At 36.3% G+C, this 21979-nt stretch overlaps 2 protein-coding genes across 9 annotated transcripts in view; one reads left to right on the top strand and one right to left on the bottom strand.

The window, feature by feature from the left end:
* The window catches only part of LOC309863077 (uncharacterized protein), a 185611-nt gene that overhangs the window by 157434 nt on the left and 6198 nt on the right, over window positions 1-21979 (top strand). The window lies entirely within an intron of this gene.
* INTU (inturned planar cell polarity protein) overlaps window positions 1-21979 on the bottom strand; it is an 84715-nt gene that overhangs the window by 29976 nt on the left and 32760 nt on the right. For all 8 annotated transcript variants that reach the window (XM_082727568.1, XM_082727566.1, XM_082727570.1 and 5 more), the window contains exons 4-6: window positions 15651-15854; window positions 10883-11001; window positions 4727-4816 (exon numbers count right to left, since the gene is read on the bottom strand). In XM_082727568.1, coding sequence (XP_082583694.1) covers window positions 4727-4816; window positions 10883-11001; window positions 15651-15854 — 413 coding nt within the window. The remainder of the gene's footprint in view (window positions 1-4726; window positions 4817-10882; window positions 11002-15650; window positions 15855-21979) is intronic.

The raw sequence follows: 21979 nt of genomic DNA on the forward strand, positions 1-21979 counted from the left end.
CCTTGGGAAGCTTAAAAGCAACACCAAAAGAAAAGTTATCTAAACTGGTATTCTCTAAAGTTGTCACTCATAGACTATAGTACTTATTTTGATATTTGATTAGTATTTGGTAGACAATGTATGATTCTGTGGACCAGAAGTTAAAACTAAAATGCACTTATAGTTTAATAGAAGTTGTCCAATTTCTTTTTTTTAAAGTGGGGAAGGATCTAAATTACAAATTTTTTTTAAAAATCACTGAACAGGGATGTAAGACTCATCTAACATTAGTTAACTTACACTCTCCTTGAGGCTGTTGTCCATATTCCTATCCCATTTCCCCACAGCTTTTAATGTCTAATGACATCAGGGGAGCAATGTGGTAGAAAGAATTCAGAAAGACTCTCCTTCAATTTGCAATTCTGCTTTTTGCCAGTTATGTGACCTTTGGCAAGTTATTTAATCTTCTCTTGGTTTTACTTTCCTCATTTATAAAATGGGGCCAGAGATCACGAAGTACATCTGGAGCTGATTTTGAAGATTAAGTGAGATTAATGAATGTAAAGTACCTAATGCAGTCCGTGGGTTCACAGTGTGCTCATTATAAATGTCAACCCAACTCTTACCTCCAACTATAAAAATAAGATATATTTAAAAATACTTGCAAAAAATTAAGAAGGAGAAAACAATAATATAAGACATATCATTAGAGACATCACTTTAAAGTTAAATATTTCTTACAGTTGACCCTTAAACAAAGCAGGGGCTAGGGGTCCCAATACTCCAGGCAGTTGAAAATTCAAGTACAACTTTTTAACTCCCCCAAAACTTAAATGCTAATAGTTTACTGTTGACTAAAAGCCTTACTGATAAAGTAAACAGTTGTTTAACACATACTTTGTATGTTACATGTATTATATACAGTATTCTGACAATACAGTAAGCTAGAGGAAAGAAAATTTTATTAAGAAAACCATAAGAAGAGAAATTGATACCATAAGTTTGTATCATCTGTTTACAAGATGAATCATCCATCTATTTGTTAGTACCTGTGACACAGGTACTATAGATGTTACACATGTTACTGACACTAAAGATCCAAAATGAAAAGATAATGCTAAAAAGAAATAAAATATTTATTTAGAAACAATTCATGCATTCATAACAAAGCAGCAGCAATATGATTTCTTTATGGTAGCCTAATATAATTGACAGCACAGCTTCATGGCAGCCTAACCCATAACACTAGAGAATGAAGTATTAAAATATTTTCAGGGCATGCTGGAAACACTGTTACTTTTTTTCTTAAATCACTTACCTGTGATGGTATACTGATATGCAGTTTTCCCCTATTACAAGAAGGAGAGGCATACTGCATGGTAGTATAATTTTTTTGAAAGAAAGTTATAAAATAGAAAAATAACATATTATTAATTTTATGTTAAATATCAATCGCCTTATCTAGGTAAGGACACACTATCACCTTACACACGAGTTTTGCACATGGTGTTCTACACAATCAATACTTAGACGATGATGACGACGACATAGCTCTTGCTGTACAATTATCAGATTTTCACATGAAGACACACACATACACAACAGATAAGTTTATTAGCTACATGGCATGACGATTATCTACTATTCATTCAGGGGAAGTGGGTCATCATAAAGATCTTCACCCCTATCATCTTCATGTTGAGCAGGCTGAGGAGGAGGAGCAGAGGTTGGTCTTGCTGTCTCAGGGTTGGCAGAGGCAGAAGATGTGGAGGTAAAGGGGAAGCAAGAGAGGCAGGCACACTCAGTTTAACTTTACAGAAATATATGGTAATTTCTTTTTTTCATTTCTCTAAAAACATTCCTATATGGCATCAAACTTTCTTCCACTGTTTGCTTTATTATCAGTGCCCATATCATAGAAGGGTCCATGTTATAAAAGAAGTCAAAGCAGTCCTGAATAATCAGAATCCTTCTGCCAGACTATCTAGTATCAGTTTTTTTCTGGCAGTCCCCCCGTCTTGCCACCTTGTTGCCATATCCAATACTTGGCATGACTTCCTTGATTGGCTCTTTCACGATTTCCTTGATTGGCTCTGTCATAAATCCTGTGAAGTCATGCACAACATCTGGACACCATTTTCTTCAGCAGGAATTTATTGTTTCTGGCTTGATGGCTTTAATGGCTTTTTCGATAACAACAATGGCATCCTCAGTGGTGTAAGACTTCCAGACTTCATGTTCTATCAGGGTTCTCTTCTACAGCATTGACAATCCTTTCCATAGGGTACCATGTGTAACAAGCCTTAGAGGCTGAATTAGAGATTGCTGTTTTGGGGGGCAAGTAGACTGACATCTTCAGTGTTGAACTCATGGGGTTCTGGGTGGCGAGGGGCATTGTCCAATAGCAAAAGAATTTTCAAAGGCAAAGTAGTTTCTGATTTTAGGGACAAAGCATCAATGGAACCAATGCAGAAAAAGGGTTTTCAATGTCCAAGACTTCTTGTGGTACAACCAAAAGACTGGTAGCTAATATTATCTGGTGTATCTTTTTCCTTCAAGGTTTGGGGTTAATGAGCTTTATAGATAAGGGCAGTCCTGATCATAAACCCAAATGTGTTGGCATAAGAGGGTAGAGTTAGCCTATTCCTTCCTGTCTTAAATCCTGGTGCTCACTTTTCTTCTTTAATAATGTCCTATGCAGTATTTTTCTCCCCCAGAATAGGGCAATTTTGTCTGTATTAAAAACCTTGAAGCAGATATTCTTTCTCCTCACTGATTTTCTTAATGGCATCTGGGAACTCATCTGCTGTCTCTTAGCAGAATCTGCTTCTCCTGTTATCTTGACATTTTTAAAGCTAAACCTCCTTGTAAAATTGTCAAGCCACCCTTTGCTGGCATTAAAATCTCCTGCTTTAGAGCCACATTTTTTTTTTTTTTTTGCCTCAAGTTGTCATATAATAACTGCTTTTTCTCAAATCACATTAGAGTCTATAAGTATGCCTTTCTTATAGTAATCCTATACCTACTTAAAGCCGGATTTTCAATACATCATAAAAAGATATTTCACAGAAAGTGCAGTGTTTTTGCACCTGCTGGCATAACTGCAGTGATAACTTCATGAATTTCCTTTCTCTTTTTACAATGGCCTGTACACTGGATTTATTTATCTTGAAATGGCGGGCAACCGCAGGTGCAGACCTCAATGTATAGTACATATCAAGCAATTCAACTTTTTCTTGTAATGTCATAACTTTCCTCTGCTTCTTGGGAGCACTTCCAGCATTACTAATAGCACTTCATATGGGTCTCCTGGTGTTATTCAAGGCTTACAGTATTGCACTAAACACAATGAAAAATATGCAAGAACTGTGAGAAATCACTTTTTATTGCAATAAACAATTTACTGGAAAGACAAACTATTCACAGAGATGATTAGTGTCATAGGGAGTTTTAAGCAGATAATCATAACATAAGCTCACTGCAACAGCAATTGGAGGTGGCTATGAAATTCTTACAGTAGTACAATATGCACTATAGTAATTTTATGCAGTTATGATTTAATACTGCATCTTTACTTTATTCACATCTCTCTCAACTATGAATTGCTCCATTCAAGTGTTTGTACGAGTTTTGATAAATTTTAACTTTTAATAATAGACTTGTGTATACTTCATGGTAATGATGATGAGACAGACTAGTATCTACATATATTTTATGCATTCATGATATACCTTTTTCTCAATTTTTTCAATATTTCTATGCTATGCAGTTTATCTGCAAGTTCTTTCATATTGTCACAAATCTCCAAAAAAATTTCCAATATAGTTATTGAAAAAAACCCACGCATAAGTGGATCAATGCAATTTGAACCCATGTTCTCCAAGGGTCAACTCTATTTTGTCAAGGGCACTCAACATCAGGACCAAACACCTTTCTACTTGACCTTTAATTCTCCAAAATCTCCAACAGTAAAAAACTACAAACACATAAAATCCATACTACAATCTTGTCAAAAGTTGCCTCTTTTGACAACTGAAGTAGAGAAGGTCATCTCTCAGCTCCATATTGGCCATATCTCAGAAAGAAGTGTACTGAAAGCCGGGCCCCTAGAAATTGTTTCTAGCACTTTTCTGTTTTGTTTTCAATTAAGTAATTATTTATTTATTTTGAGAGAAAAAGAGAGAGCAAGAGGGGGAAGGGCAGAGGGAGAGAGAGAATCTCAAGCAGGCTCCATGCTCAGTGTAAAGCATGACACATGGATCTATCCCAGGATACTGAGATCATGACCTGAGCCAAAATCAAAATCAAGAGTTGGACGCTGGGTGCCTGGGTGGCTCAGTGGGTTAAAGCCTCTGCCTTCTGCTCAGTCATGATCTCAGGGTCCTGGGATCAAGCCCCGCATCGGGCTCTCTGCTGAGCAGGGAGCCTGCTTCCCTTCCTCTCTCTCTGCCTGCCTTTCTGCCTACTTGTGATCCCTGTCTGTCTAATAAATAAATAAAATCTTAAAAAAAAAAATGAGTTGGATGCTTAATTACCTGAGTCACCCAGGTACCCAGGTGCCCCTTTTCTGTATTTTTAAATACCAAATTAGCATGGTAGCTATTGTAGTGGTGCAAGAGATCTTTAAACTGTAAAACTGAAAGACTTTGCTTTCGCCAAAAATGTCATAATTTTAATGAAACAGACTTTGTTAGCAGTATTTCAGAAATGATTTTAAGGTAAAAAAAAAAAAAAGATCTCAACTTACTTTTCAGCAGGCAGGCCAATTAACAACAACTTGTCAGATTCTTTCCAATAAGCCACATGGATTTGTTTCCCATTTAAAAGAAGGGATGAGCTAGGAAAAAGTAGAGTGAAAATAAGTTAGAATATCTTTAAATGTCATAAAATTATAAACAGTCATTCATAAAAGATTACATATAGTATGATTTAAGAAATGCATGCTTAATGAGCAAATTTCTTGGCATATACCTAATTGTCACACAGAAAGGGCAAGTAATTATGTAACAACAAAAAATATATTCTGAAATATTTTTTTAAAACCTATAAAAAAGCTCTAGGTCAAATGAAGGTAGACCTCTTACAGCCAAAAGTAGTGAAATTCTTTAATTAACATTAAATGACTATATGCTACTTTTTTCAGAAGAAAGCTCCCATTAGTATGCAAATTTAACAAATCTTTTCTCATTGCCTATTTATAAACATGATTTATTATGAGAAATTACAAAAATAGGAAGATACAGTCCCAGCTCACAAGATAATAATTCAATATAGGACATAGGTACATAAGCAAGTAACCAAAATATAAGTCAGATTTAAATGTGTTCTCAAAGAAATGTTTAGAATGATGTATATATTCATTGTGCTGATGGCTTCAGGGTCTATATGCCTCTGTTGAAACTGATCAGATTGTACATTTTACATATATGCAGTTTACTATACTTTAATTAGTTGGAAAACTAAATGTGATCTAAAAAGAGATATATAATGAACTATGAAAACATGGAGAGCATAATGATTCCATCCTGAGTATGGGTAGATAGTAGAAAGAAAATAAAATGAAAATACACTCAGTGATTTTTTTTTCTTTAAACTAGAATACATACATCAGTCTGTCTGCTGAGTCCTTAGGATTTAATATACCTTCTATACTGCAGTAGATATTATTATTTTTATTATAATCAAATGCATACTATTTGTGAGACATGATATTTTTTCATCTTTCTAACATCCTTTTCAGGCATTACCATCACTGGTTTTTAAAATTGTTGTTAAAAATCGCTTCTTGGCCTTTTGGCTAAGATCAAGTGTAAAATCGTTGTTAAATTTTTATTTAGATTCCAGTTATTTAACACACAGTGTAATAATAGTATCAGATATACAATGTAGTGATTCAACACTTCCATACACCAGGTGGGTGCTCATCACCTATTTAGCTCATTCCCCTACCTACCTTCCTCCCCACACTAGAAGTTCTTCTCTATAGTTAAGAATTGGTTTCTTTGACTCCCTCTCTCTTTTTATCCTCCCTTTGCTCAACTGTTTTTTTTTTTTTCCTTAAATTTCACATGAATGAAATCACCTGGTATTTGTCTTTCTGACTTATTTCGCTTAGCATAACACTCTCTAGCTCCACCCATGTCATTGCAAAGATAAAGACTTCACTAAAAAAGAGAAATACAGGCCAGTATTCCTGATGAACATGGATGTAAATATTCTCAATAAACTACTGGCAAACCAGATCCAACAATATATTAAAAAAATCATTCCCCATGATTAAAGTGGGATTTATTACTGGGTTGCAAGAGTGGGTTCAATATTTGCAAATCAATCAACATTATAAGTCATATTGATAAAAGGATAAGAACCATATTATTTCAATTATAGATACAGAAAAAATATTTGACAAAATATAACATTCACTCATGAAAAGATTCTCAACAAAGTAGGTTTATTTTATTTATTTTAAAAGATTTTATTTACTTACTTGAGAAAGAGAGATAGTAAGAGAGAAAGAGAGAGATTACAAACAGGGGCAAAGGGCAGAGGGAGAAGCAGACTCCTCACTGAGCAGGGAGACTGATGTGGGGCTTGATCCCAGGACCCTGGGATCATGACCTGAGCGAAAGGCAGACGCCTAACTGACTGAGCCACCCGGACACCCAACAAAGTAGGTTTGGAGGGAACATATTTCAACAAAATAATGGCCATATATGAGAAACCCAGAGCTAATATCATTCTCAATGAGGAAAAAAAGCTTTTCCTGTATGGTCCGGCACACAACAGGGATGTCCACCTTCACCACGGTTATTTAACATAGTAATAAATCCCAGCCTCAGCAATCAGACAACAAAAAGAAATAAAAGGCATGCAAATTGACAAGGAAGAAGTAAAACTTTCACTATTTGCAGATGAAATTATACTCTGTTTAGAAAACCCCCAAAATTCCACCAAAAACCTACTATAACTGATGCACGAATCTAGTAAAGTCCCAGGATACAAAGTCCCAGGATACAAAATCAACATACAGAAATCTATTGCATTTCTCTACACAAGTAATGAAGCAGCAGCAAGAGAAATTAAAAAATCAATCCCATTTACAATCATACCAAAAACTGTAAGATACCTAGGAACAAACCCAACCAAAGAGGTAAAAGACCTGTACTCTGAAAACTCTAGAGCACAGATGAAAGAAATTGAAGAAGGACACAAGAAGTGGGAAGACTTATTCCATGCTCATGGATAGAAAGAACAAATACTATTAAAATGTCTATACTAGGGGGGCGCCTGGGTGGCTCAGTGGGTTAAAGCCTCTGCCTTCAGCTCAGCTCATGATCCCAGTGTCCTGGGATCGAGCCCCACACATCCGGCTCTCTGCTCAGCAGGGAGCCTGCTTCCCCCTACCTCTCTCTGCCTACTTGTGATCTCTATCTGATAAATAAATAAAAAATCTTAAAAGAATAATGTCTATACCAGGGGTGTCTGGGTAGCTCCGTGGGTAGAGCCTCTGCCTTCGGCTCGGGCCATGATCTCAGGGTCCTGGGATAGAGCCCCACATCAGGCTCTCTGCTTGGCAGAGAGCCTGCTTCCCCCCTACCTCTTTGCTTCCCTCTCTGCCTACTTGTGACCTATTTGTCAAATAAATAAATAAAATCTTTAAAAAAAAAAGTCTATACTACCCAAAGCAATATATACATTTAATGCAATACCTACCAAAATACTACCAGCATCAAAATACCACAAAGCTACAACAACCAATCCTAAAATTGTATGAAACCACAAAGACCCCAAATTGCCAGAGCAATCTTGAAAAAGAAAGGCAAAGTGGGAGCCATCATAATTCTGGACTTCAAGCTATACTACAATGCTGTTTAGAGATCAAGACAGTATGGTACTGGCATAAAAACAGACATATAGATCAGGGGAACTGAAAAGAAAACCCAGAAATGAACTCAGACCTACATGGTCAATTAATCTTCTACAAACAGGAAAGAATATCCAAAAAGAAAAAGACAATCTCTTCAACAAGTAGTGTTGGGAAAACTGGTCAGCTACATGCAAAAGAATGAAACTGGACCATTTTCTTACACCATACACAAAAATAAATTCAAACTGGATTTAAGACCTAAATGTGAGACATGAAACCAATAAAATCCTAGAGGAGAACATAGGCAGTAACTGCTTTGATATTGGCCATAGGAACCTCCTTCCAGATATGTCTCCTAAGGCAAGGGAAACAAAAGCAAAAATAAACTATTGGGACATCATCAAAATTAAAAGCTGCACAGCAAAGGAAACCATCAACAAAAGTAAAAGACAACATATGGAATGGGAGAAGGTATTTGTAAATGACGTATCTGATGAAGGGTTGGATATCCAAAATCTATAAAGAACTTAAAAAATTCAAAGCCCCCGGGGCGCCTGGGTGGCTCAGTGGGTTAAGCCACTGCCTTCGGCTCGGGTCATGATCTCAGGGTCCTGGGATTGAGTCCCGAATCGGGCTCTCTGCTCAGCAGGGAGCCTGCTTCCTTCTCTCTCTCTCTCTGCCTGCCTCTCAGTGTACTTGTAATTTCTCTCTGTCAAAAAAAAAAAAAAAAAAATCTTAAAAAAAAAAAATTCAGGGGCGCCTGGGTGGCTCAGTGGGTTAGGCCGCTGCCTTCGGCTCAGGTCATGATCCCAGGGTCCTGGGATCGAGCCCCGCATCGGGCTCTCTGCTCAGCAGGGAGCCTGCTTCCTCCTCTCTCTCTGCCTGCCTCTCTGCCTGCTTGTGATCTCTGTCAAATAAATAAATAAAATCTTAAAAAAAAAAAAAAAAATTCAAAGCCCCCAAAATGAATAATCCAAATAAAAAAAGGACATGAACAGACATTTTCCCAAAGAAGACATCCAAATGGCCAACCGACACATGAAAAGATGCTCAACATTAATCACCACTAGGGAAATGCAAACCTGAACTACAATGAGGTATCACTTCATACCTATCAGAATGGTTAATATCAACAATACAAGAAACAGGAAGCGCTAGTGATCAAAGGGGAACCCTCCTACACTGTTGGTGGGAATGCAAACTGGTGCAGCCACTCTGGAAAACAGTATGGGATGTCCTCAAAAAGTTAAAAGGAGAATTGCACTACTAAGTATTTACCCTAAGAATACAAAAACACTAATTCAAAGGGATACATATACCTTGATATTTATAAGCAGCTTATCTATAATAGCTAAATTTTAAAAAAGATTTTATTTATTTATTTGACGGACAGAGATCAAAAGTAGGCAGAGAGGCAGGCAGAGAGAGAGAGGAGGAAAAAGGCTCCCCGCTGAGTAGAGAGCCCAACACGGGGCTCGATCCCAGGGGATCCCAGGGGATCCCAGGTGACCCTGGGATCACAACCTGGGCTGAAGGCAGAGGCTTTAACTCACTGAGCCACCCAAGCATCCCTATAATAGCTAAATTATTGAAAGAGCCCAAAAGTCCATTGACTGCTGAATGGGTAGAAAAGATGTAGTATGTGTGTTTGTGTGTGTGTATAAATATAAATGTATGTATATATATAATGGAATATTACTCAGCTGTAAAAAAATAAAATAAAATCTTGCCATTTGCAATGATGTGGATGGATGGAGCTAGAGAGCATTATGCTAAGTGAAATAAGTTAGAGAAAGACACCATATGATTTTACTCAACACTTCTTTTTAATGCAAAAAAATGTTTTTTAAAGATTTTATTTATTTATTTGACAGAGAGACAGAGAGAATGAGAGAGAGAGAGCATGAGTGGAGAAAGGTCAGTGGGAGAAGCAGGTTCCCTGCCGAGCAGGGAACCGGATGCAGGACTCAATCCTGGGACTCCAGGGTCATGACCTGAGCAAAATGCAGTCACCCAACCAACTGAGCCACCCAGGTGCCCCTTTTTAATGCAAACTTATACATGAAATGTAGCCTCAGTTACTGTCTTGAAAATGAACCCCATGGTTAAATATAAATTTCATTTAGAAAAAGAAATTCTCCTTCCTATTGTCTTGCCAACCTTATCTTTTAAAATCATACAAGTATCATTTTTACCAGAAGATGGGAAAAGCTAAAGCCTTAGAAAATCTAATTTTATATTTTATATATTATGGAGCTCTTAAAAAATTTGAGATAAATGCCTATTTTGTAAAGTCTAAAATTGTTGAATTAAGGAAGAAAAATGGTTAGTAATCCCATTTATTTATTTAATTTTATTTAAAAAATAAATAAATAAAACTCAAAAGTTTTCAGCATTCTCCCATAAATTAACTGTGGCATTTCAAAGTTAGGGCTTAATAAATGAATGTAGAATGGGATATGTGGCTCTATAACTGACTATATGGTATATTTTGTTTTTCCAAGAAATTATTTCACATAATTCTTGCTTATCCATCATTGAGTGAACTTGCATAGATGATAACTGCATTCTGACTCTTCTTTTTAAAGTGTATGTGTTTTCTGTATTTTTCTGTCATACTTGTAGAACATGAAAAATTCAGTGTTCAGTCATTCTTGCCAACCACAGAAGTACTGCCTAGCGAGTTAATAATCAAGACAAAAGCATGAAAAAGCAGACTCAATGTAATGCCATGCTTAAGAGATACTACCTTCATGAATAAATTCTGAAATGCAGGTCCATTAGTCCACCTTTGTGATTTAAAGTGTGCCAAAACACCCAGATTTATAGCTGTATTGAGAACCTACACTTTTATATAGGTGACTACAAGAAATATTGGGTGAGAAACAAAATACCTACAGATATCATATCTGCTGTATAGCTATCTATATTACAGATACAAATATATTTGTATAATAGATACTTATATCACTATATTGTAAGAGGTACAGCGCTTGAAAAAACCAGAATTAAAGCTAAAGAAAAATCAATTCTTACCTAGTAACTTGTGTCCCAGTTACATTTTCCAACATGTCACAGAGTGTGAGAAATATCCCTCTCACACTTTTAAGTTTCTGAGATGCATCAGATACTGGACAATGATAAAGAATTTCTTGCTGTTAGATGAAAAGAAATAGAAATGATCAGCCTCCCATATTTTGGTCATGGAAAGTTCAGAATTCACTATTAAGAAAAGAACAAAAAAATCAATCTTTTCAGCTTCAAAGGAAGCATTATTCAAACAAACACAAGGAGGGAAGTATGTCTGGAATTTTAACACATTACCTAGTATTTAAAACACTATATTTGAAAGTAAGTTACAGACTGTCAAAACTGGTCATAATATCAAAATATACACTGAGTAGGACACTGATTAGTTAGAATGATTATAATTAATTTCACTGTTTAATTACTTTCATTACTGACATTTAATAGATAACCTTCGTCATCTTTGGTGAAATCATCATTTTAACCTGAGACAATACTGCAATTAAATTTACAAAGAACACAAAATTATAATAGTGCAGATAGCAGTATTTCTGATGCTATACTATCTTATCTGTCTTAAATTTAAGAGGGTTTTCCCACCACAAGTTAATCTGAATTCAAACTTTAAAAGAAACCACATTTTAAATCATAGAAAAAACTAGATCTATATAATTCACAAAATGCTTAATATTTTTTTCTTTTCAAGAAGAGCATATTCCCAGGAAACAGTTTCACAAAATAAAATAAATTTCAAAATTAGGATGTGCTTTGGGTTAGAACTTTTACACAAAGGGATGAATCATTCTGTATCTCACTTTTTTTGTTGTGACTTAAAGCAACGTTATTTTTCTCACAAGGCAAACTAAAAGCTGGCAAAATAAGAATTTCTAGATAGAAACCACAGAGAATTCAGAGTAGCTCCCAGTTACGCTATTTAATATTTAACATCCTTAAATATTCATACAGTAACTATTGAAAGCCCAAACTCCTAAAATACGTCTTTCTTCAGTTCTCTAAAGAGTGCCCTATATCTTGTTTTGGTCCCTCTTTACAATAAATAATTACGTGACTTAGTATCCATGTCTTGGCAATTTTTACATTAGGATAAATATAAAAAATGATAAACTGGACACATCTTTTTAAATATTAATAAGCACATCAGTATATGCAAATTGCTATAGAACATGTTGGCCAAATACACGTTGCCTAACACTCAAATTTTCTTACAACATTTCTAGGATAAAAAGCTATAAAAATTTTTTCTTTAGAAATTAAGCCAAACATCAGTTAAGATCTTCTGTTAATGCTTACTTAATAAATTTAAACCTCGACTAGTAAACACACATTGCATTTAGCCAAATACCAAACACCACTTTAAACAAATAACCTTACCGTCTTAGATTGGATTTTTGATATTTCTAAGTCTTGTAAGTTGAAGAAGACAAGGTTTTATTAAATATGTAACTCACATGAAAACAAAACACCCTATGACATTTTATTGTAAAGTAAGACCAAACAGGCCATTTGAGAAAGTCTCTTTTTTCCAAACCCTGTAGCAACCAGCCCAGAAAGCCTCAGTATTAAGGACCTGGCAAACTCTACAGTTCCTAACCAATTTAATTAGCTTTTATTTTTTATTTTTAGGCACTTGTTAGTAGCATGCATTTGCAGCAGCTTCCACTCTGTTCAGTAAGAATAAAAAGCCTCTTCTAATTACAATATTGATATAGGGCTCTCAATAGACAGAAACCTGTTCATTTGAGAAACATCTACACATTTTCCCATGGAAAGAAAGCCAAAGATGACAAAAGGCTTTGGTGGTATTCTACTCCAAGATGACCTAGAAAGTTTCAGGGTGCTACCATCCCAGAATTTTGTTGTACGTTTTATATAACAAACAGTTAATTTTCTCATTTGCTTTAAGGTATAAAATAAATATATGCAAGAAATCAGAATAATTAACCTTAGGTCTCTTATGTTTTCAGAATACAGAAAACTACAAAAAATACATAGAAGTAAAAAATCCCTTCTTTTCCATTTCAATTATTGACTAAATTTTGATATACAAAGATGCAACACAAAGAAATGCACCCCTTGGAGAAAATGGCTTTGGCAATCAGAATGGCCTGCAAGGATTTCAACTGCAAAGAAATGTAAATTAGGTTAACAACTTTTAGATGGCGCTTCTGCTTGAAGCACTATGGAACTATGGCTAGAACATAACTTGCTGAAATGCTGGATATGTAAGAAATGGAGAGGTTTTCTAAGGACGCCTTCTCCATACCCTTTCAATCGCCTTCCTCAGAACTGCAAAGCAAGAGGGCTTTAGCGGGCAGTGGTGAGTGGTGGGCAGAGGGACAGAGGGCTGATGCCTACAAGGGTGTCAATCAGTACAGAGTATTTTCCTAATGGCTAGGTAGGTAAGATGAACCTAGGACCACTGTGTTAAACCTGGACTCTTGAGAAAGTCTGAGTACCTTAGGTGAGTGGCAGAAGCAGAAGCAGAAGCAGATTCTCTCTGGAGGAAGGCATTCCTACCTTCTAACCACAGGACTTCCAGAGGTAAAATCAAGTAGTAAGCCTAGTCAGTGATCACTAAGGGCACAAGAAGTCAAACTACCACATGTCAGTTAGGAGTTAGAGAAGATGGAATGGGCAGATACAGAATAGAGAACACAGAATACATATGAAATACTTGGAGAAATGAAGTATAGAATCACAAAGACAAGCAAGCAGCAAGAGACTACCAGGAGTATCATGACAGATTTGAAAGGCAGACTAAAGATTTTTCAGGAAATCCTGAAAATAAAAATGATTGTTTAAATAGAAAACACAAGAGTGAGATTAAAAACAGTTTAGACATAGCAGAAGAAAGAAATTAAACAAAAAAATAAATAAAAGATCCTTATAGAGGAATGACTGACAGTAGACTTAACAGCAATTACTGAAATCAGAAGACAAAGGAATACTATCTTCTATTTTTTTTAAGATTTTATTTATTTGACAGAGAGACACAGCGAGAGAGGGAACACAAGCAGGGGAAGTGGGAGAGGGAGAAACAGGCTTCCTGCCTAGCAGAGAGCCCGATGCGGGGCTTGATCCCAGAACCCTGGAATCATGACCCAGCCCAAGGCAGCCGCCCAACAACTGAGCCACCCAGGCGCCCCAGGAATACCATCTTTAAACAGATTAGAGAAAATAACTTTCTACCATAATGACATAAGCAATACCATGCGTTGACTTCATCTTCTCCCTCGCCACACAGGAAAACTGTGTTTTCTTACCTCTTTGAATTGGGAGAGACCATATAACTAGTTGAGGCACTGGAACATGGGCAGAAGTGATGTTAGAACTTTTTTTTTTTTTTTAACCATTTGATATACTGTTTATTTTACTTGAATGTAAGTTCTCTTTTTTTTGGTAATTTTATTTTGTTTTTCAATGTTCCAAGATTCATTGTTTATGCACCACACCAAGTGCTCCATGCAATATGTGCCCTCTTTAACTTTTAAGTTAGAACTCTGAACTGTCTCATGGGATATTAGATGCTTTCTCTCTTCTCTCATTGGTGAACGAGATGCAAATGACCCAATGGAGGACTCCAAAGCCTTTGGGAATCAATGGAACCATTAGATGAAGGGCTCCAACTACTAGGCTACATGACCGGGAACATTTATATTGAAATGAGAAATGAACTTCTATTATGTTAAGCCACTAAGACATCAGGGCTGTTACAGAATAGGCCTGGCCTATTCTGACTAATACTATGTAGAATTATAAAGCACCTTTCAAGAAGAGGTGAAAAAAACACCATCGGAGAAATAACAACAAAAACAATTTACCATCAAGAGACTTTCACTATAAAGAAATGCCTGAAATATATGTCTTAAGAAGAAGAAAAATGATCAAGTAAGGACAGTCTGAGATGTAAGAAAGAATAGTGAGTAAAGAAAATGATAAGAATATATGCAAATTTTAAAATTCATTTGTATGGAGCATAATGCAAAAAATGATTTTTATAATGTATTACATGTTTTATAATATATAAAATGTAATAATAATTAATAGTAGTAGAACTAGCATAATTATGTCCAATTTCTGGAATTAAAAACATGACAGCACAGGGCACCTGGATGGCTCAGTTGGTTAAACATCTGACTCTTGATTTCGGTTCAGGTCATGATCTCAGGGTCGTGAGACCTGAGCGCCACATTAGGCTCCACACTGTGCATGAAGCCTGCTTAAGATTCTCTCTCTCTCTTTCCCTTTGTCCCTACCCCCCTACTTGTGTGCATGCACGTGTGCTCTCTCTCTAAAATAAATAAATAAATAAGTACTTTAAAAAAATGATAGCACTAAAATACTCAGGAAAATAGCATGTATGTGAAGAGGGGATAATCTGAATTAAGGTATACTAAGGGCCTTGAATTATTTTGAAAAAGAGTTAAAGCAGCGTTACAGAATCTGCTAAGACAAATATGATAAAATTTTATAGGCAATCACATAAAATATAGTATATAGCAAGCAATGACAGGTAAGAAAAATACTATAGAAAAAGTAGTTAAAATAGAAATCTTTAAAGATAGAAAAAATTCAAATATTTCAATAATCTGTATAAATGGACTCATTAAGCTTATCAGTTAGAAGATTGCTATGTGTAAGAGACATACCACAACCCTAAAGACACAGAAAGACTGAAAAAAAGTGCTCGTCATTCACTTGAAAGACTATAAAAGGACCTTATTCTTTTCCTTTGCACGTTTGAGAAAGCACTCACCTCCTCTTTTGATGTTTCTGAGTCAAGCTGCAGTGTGAGATACATAACGATGTGAGGAGTGTTTAGGATATTTTGCTGGATACCTTCAACCTCCTCTCCCCACAGAAGTTTGACTAAATCATTTGTGTTCGACTGTGCCTTTTTCTGTCTTGGTTGAGTTGTTTCCTTCTTCACAGCATATGCATTTTCAAAGGTCAGTTTTACCTTTAACGAAACAACAAGTAGATTTTTCAACAGGGAAAGGTCAGTTGCAGTTTTCACAAAGAAGGGTCTGTACATATATAGACACTTAGGTACACAGAGTATATCTAAAAATCATCCTAGAATATGAGCTCTTTGGTGTCAAGGACTATGTATTCTTTTTTTTCTTTTTCTTTCTTCTTTTTTTTTTTTTCTTGGTTAAAATTTTATTTATTTATTTGACAGACAGAGAGAGAGACAGTGAGAGAAGGAACACAAGCCCCCAGAGGGAGAAGCAGGCTTCCCGCTGTGCGGGGATCCAGATCACAAATGGAGAGGAAGGCGGAGGCTTAATGACTGAGCCACCCAGGCACCCTAAGGACTATGTAATCTGCTTACATTTGTATCTCCAGCTCCTAGCCTAGTTTTTGGTACATATTATTACATGTATTTATTGAGTAAGAATTTATAATTCTCTGTACAAAAATTTATTTATTTAAATTTAATCACTGTATTCTAAGATACCGATAACAAAGAAATACAATAGAAAAACAAAAATTCATACAATCTCATAATTCAAAAAGAGGAGCAAAGTATTATGAATGCTAATAGCTCATCTGGGGAAAGAAAAAAGAAGAAATATAGGATTAAAAGGGACTGCATATAACCAGGTTAGCTGTCCTTTCAAGTGGGGCGATATTCAAATATTTTTCTCTCACTTTCTGGTCCTTTAAAATAAAGACCAAGGAGAGAAAAAACTATCAACATGCTAGATCTGGGACCATGAGCCTGAGAAGATTATAAGTTTTATCAAGATAGTTTTATTTTCACGGCCTGATGTCAGACAAGATTGGTAAGAATACAGAATGTGACCATTCTCCAATTGTTGAAAGCTAGCTTCCACTTCTCAATTACTTTTACTTGAAAAGGAGATAGGTGTCTAGATGCCAGCTGGCCAAAGATAACTTGTTCATTTTAAAGAAGCACCAGTGTGTATCTTGACTAAAAGAAGTTTTCACTAGATATAGCTAATTTGGTGTAGTAAAAACATCATTATAAGCTATATAACCACAAAGTATTCCTAATGTTTAAAATCTTATCAGAATACAGAGGAGTAAAATAGGATATGCTAACTATAATAATCCATAGAGTTCCAAATTTAAACACAGTGACTCTTTTAAAATTAGATTAAATTTTATTTTCAAAGATTTTATTTATTTGACAGAGATCACAAGTATGCAGAGAGGCAGGCAGAGAGAGGGGGGTGGGAAGCAGGCTCCCCACCGAGCAGAGAGCCCGATGCAGGGCTCGATCCCAGGACCCTGGGATCATGACCTGAGCTGAAGGCAGAGGCTTTAACCCACTGAGCCACCCAGGTGCCCCTTAAAATTAGATTAAATTTTAAGTAAAAAAATAAATTCATGTTTGATTAAGAATAAAAAGTCTGTTCAATATGTGTTTGTTAAATCATCACACTGGACACTTTAAAAAATCATGAACAGGGCACCTGGGTGGCTTAGTGGGTTAAGCCTCTGCCTTCAGCTCAGGTCATGATCTCAGTGTCCTGGGACTGAGCCCCACATTGGGCTCTCTGCTTGGCGGGGAGCTTGCTTCCCCCCCTCTCTCTGCCTGCCTCTCTGTCCACTTGTGATCTCTGTCAAATAAATAAAAATCTTTAAAAAAAATCATGAATAGGGGCGCCTGGGTGGCTCAGTGGGTTGAGCCGCTGCCTTCGGCTCGGGTCATGATCTCAGAGTCCTGGGATCGAGTCCCGCATCTCTGCTGAGCAGAGAGCCTGCTTCCCTCTCTCTCTCTGCCTGCCTCTCCATCTACTTGTGATTTCTCTCTGTCAAATAAATAAATAAAATCTTAAAAAAAGAAAAAATCATGAACAACCAAAATATATACAATTTTTATTTGTTAATCATACCTCAATAGGCTGGGGGTGGGAAATATCTAGCCAATATTTAACAGCAGATAAAATTGTACACATTAAGTTGCATTTGGGAGGAAAATATTTAGAAGTTATTATCAAGATAGGGGCATGTGGGTGGTTCAGTCTGTTAAGCATCGAACTCCTGATTCTGGCTCAGGTCACGATCTCAGCATCCTGGGACTGAGCCCCATGTTGGGCTCCATGCTCAGTGAGGAGTCTGCTTGTCTCCCTCTGCCCCTCCCCCATTAACTCTCTCTCTCTCAAATAAATAAATCTTAAAAAAAGTTATTATCAAGATAGTAATAAATAATCCCTCATTCTTAATGTTATTATTTTTTTTAAAGATTTTATTTATTTGACAGAGAAAGAGAGCACACAATTAGGGGGGTGGCAGGCTCCCTGGCTGAGCAGGGAGACCAATGTAGGACTCGATCCCAGAACCCTGGAGCCATGACCTGAGCCAAAGGCAGATGATTAACTGACTGAACTACCCAGGTACTCAAGAGGTACAATTTTTAAGGCCAATTTTAAATGTGATAAATATTAACATATATAGTCACTTTTTTAAAAAAATGAGCTTTATGGACTTATATTTTATCATCAATACAGAGGAGTAAAATAGGATATGCTAACTATAATAATCCGTAGAGTTCCAAATTTAAACACAGTGACTCTTTTAAAATTAGATTAAATTTTATTTTTAAAGATTTTATTTATTTGACAGACAGAGATCACAAGTATGCAGAGAGGCAGGCAGAGAGAGGGGGGTGGGAAGCCCCTCTCTTATTTAAGAAATAAGCATATTATTTTTAAAAAATTCATTCATAATCCCACTAGACCATCCAACTGTTATACTATAAAATAAATCTGCCCTGAGAATAAAAGCTTCCAAAAGACAAATATCTAAATATCCTTTTTTGTCAACAAGGAGGGACTATTTACGGTTGTGTTCAATTTTGCTTATCTGTAGCTATCTGTGGCATCTAAAGGGCACTAAATTATCTTTGTATACCTAAAGTGAATTAAGTTAAACATCTTTTCTAAAATAAGTCTCAGATTTATTTTATTAACAAATAGAAAAGAAACATGAGGTTTAAACTCATTAATATGTATATATTCAGAGAAAGATAAACTAGGTCAGTAGTAATCTATATAGAAAGTAGGAGGGGAGAAATCCTTCAGAAAATTTTCCTGAGGCCTAATGATCATGTTTCTGTACAAAACATGTAATATTCCAAATGGGAAAGCCAACCTTTACTAAATTTTTTATATTTGCTATAAACCTATTGAAAAATGGGTCCTTAATATTACAACACTGTATCCAAAAAGGTTGGATAGAAAATTAGTGTATTTAGGGGGAAATAATAAGCAAACTCAACAAAAATATAAAAAATTGAGACCCTATATGGGAAAAATCAAGCAAGTTCTGATGAAACTTAATATAAGATTAAGGTGAGAGACTGCTGAAGAGGCACTGTTTTAGAAACGGTCTTAGAAGAATGTGAAAAAGAATTTCTTGGTGTGAGGTGTTGACCCAAACAAGCAACAGGTAAGCATTAGATGGCCTAAAATACTATATTCTGAGAGTTGCATCTGTTCTACAGGGCAACGTTCAAAATATGTATATATAAATAGAAATACAAATATAAGCAAAAAAAAAAAACCATATAAAATCCTTGAAGAATGACCTTATGAAGTGAACGGCTTGGTGGTTGAGATCAGATAAATAAAAGATAAATAAAAAAATAAATAAAAGATAAAATTCTTTTTTCCAAGAATGAGAATTTAAGAGTTTCCAGAAGAAAATATATGGGTGGTGTTCCTTGGTGATGGTGTTGAAAATGTGAGAGATCTGAGAATTTGGGGAAATCCTGAACCCAGAGCTTATGACAGGTGAGATGGGAGCTATGAGATTGTCCCCAGGCTTGGGCTTTGGTGAGGAGCAATATATATGAATGGAGGGAGAAATATGACCACAGGGAGCATGAGATGATTAGCATCCTAGGGAAGCAGATGTCACAGAGATAGGCTGGCTGGGTTTGTTGGAGTGTCTGTGAGAGTAGCGCATACCAGTAGTAAACAAGGAGAAAGGTGGTCTTCGGAGAAAGAAATGTGCCTCAGAACAGGGAGAGCATCTTTTCCGTTTGAGACTCTTGTCGGTAGAGAGGTTAAGAGACTGGCTGTGACTCACCAAAAATGACAAAAGGAAATGAGGTGGTAAACTCAAAATAAAAGCTCACTAATTTTACTTTAGGCAGCAAAAACAACATAAAATTTAAGACTAGTTTGTTATGCTTAGTGAAAAATGACATACTTGAAAACTAACTAATGTTATACTTGGCAGACAACTGCACTTCTTTTCTGTGGTGTAAGGGCATTTTCCCCTCACCATGTCAAAAACTCAAATATACACACCACAGAACCATCCATTAAAATTCTTTTAAGGACTATTTTAGCCACCATTCTTCTGATTTAAGTAAAGTTAGCAGCATTACGCAAAGATAATTATACTTTAGCAAGGCATTTTGAAAAGCTTACATGTTAAGTAGCTTTAAATTTCAGGATATCTGGTTGCCTTGATAAAATAATGGATGAGACAAATAACTAAATTAAGAGTTATGTGCTTTTTTAAAAAAGGGGTCTATATACATAAATACTGAAGATATATTTTATAGAAAACTTTTGTTCAGAAACATCTAGGAGGGAGCACCTGGTTAGTTCAGTCGGTTGAGTGTCTGACTCTTGTTTTTGGTTCAAGATTCAAGGATCATAGGATGGAGTCCCACATCCGGCTCCGTGCTTAGTGCATGGAGTCTCTCTCTCCCTCTGCCACTCCCCCAGCTTGTCATCTCTAAATGAATAAATAAAATCTGAGGGGGAAAAACCCATCTAATATAAAATAGTTTACATGAAACCTCTTACAAAAGGGTTTTCTGTTCCTCCATGAACATTAACCTGTGACATGTTTCATCATTCCTCATTGCCTGTCTCTCTCAAAATGTGTGTGTGTGTGTGTGTGTGTGTGTGTGGTGTGCAATTTGCTCATCCTTTCTTCTTTTCCTTCCAGTTCAGGAGATGATGTACCTTTCCTTGGGTCAGAAGACATGCTCTCCATAATTCATCATTGCCAAAATCTTGTTTAATTACCCTTTCTCTACTTCTCTCTTCAACCCCTCCATTTAACAAGCAATGTCTCTTCAGCCTCTGTCAAACAAACAAGCAAATTCTTTCTTTCTTTTAGCTACCAAGCCATCCTCTTCACAGATGGGAACCAGGGAGGTTGTCAGAATCTGAAGCAGCTCCAAGAGCTGACCAGTCTCTCACCCTCTGCTCACAGCCCTCCTGGGATCTCTCTCACAACATCTACACTGCTATCTGCCCATCTGATCCTTTCTCCTTTTCCTGGCAGATGCTTTGAATATTCCTCAGTCACAATTCTGAAGAACAGGAGTGTATCTGACTTAGCAAATTCTCTCTCCTTGATCCTCTTCTGTTTAAGGCAATCTCACTCAAGATGAAACCTGGAAGGCATGTTAGACTTCTCTTTATCCCACAGGAAGCACTATCGTATGCTTCACATTATCTTGAATCTAATCTATTCCTTCCTCCATATCCATAGGCTTTTATCAGCTCTCTTCTGGACTGCTGTGAAGCCAATCACCTGGTTTTCCTACCTCCAGGCCTATTCAGAATGAAATATTCCTAAAATGCAAATCTGATCAGTCAGTCCTCCACTTTAAAATATCCACATAGATGATACTTCTGGGTTCTGAGAATAGAGAAGATTTACATTAAAAAAAAAAAATTTGCCAGTCTATTTCCTAATTTTTCCATGGTTTATATATCACTTTTGTTTAACAAGGAGATAATAAAAGTTAAAACATTCCACCCAACCATCATCTCCTTTAAAAAGACTTTCCCCCCTCTTTTGGGCCTAAGAAATACTTGAGAGGTAAGAGTCCAGGACTAATGTTTTACAGGCTGATCTGTGAAAGGAGTTGGTGGCTTCCTCCAAAGCTCCAGGAAAATGAGGTATGGCCCAATGCTTAATGCAATCTACCCTGGTCAACAGCAGAATTTGGACCCAAGCTCCCTGAAGAAGCCAGGAATGAGTGATATATACTTAATATATATAATTATGTACTTGTTGAATAAATATGAGTGCATAAGAGCTGCAGTAGTAAAGGTCACAGTCAGCAATCACAAGGGTACT

Source organism: Mustela nivalis (genome assembly GCF_964662115.1).
Source record: "Mustela nivalis genome assembly, chromosome: 4".
In the NCBI taxonomy this organism is placed as follows: domain Eukaryota; kingdom Metazoa; phylum Chordata; class Mammalia; order Carnivora; family Mustelidae; genus Mustela; species Mustela nivalis.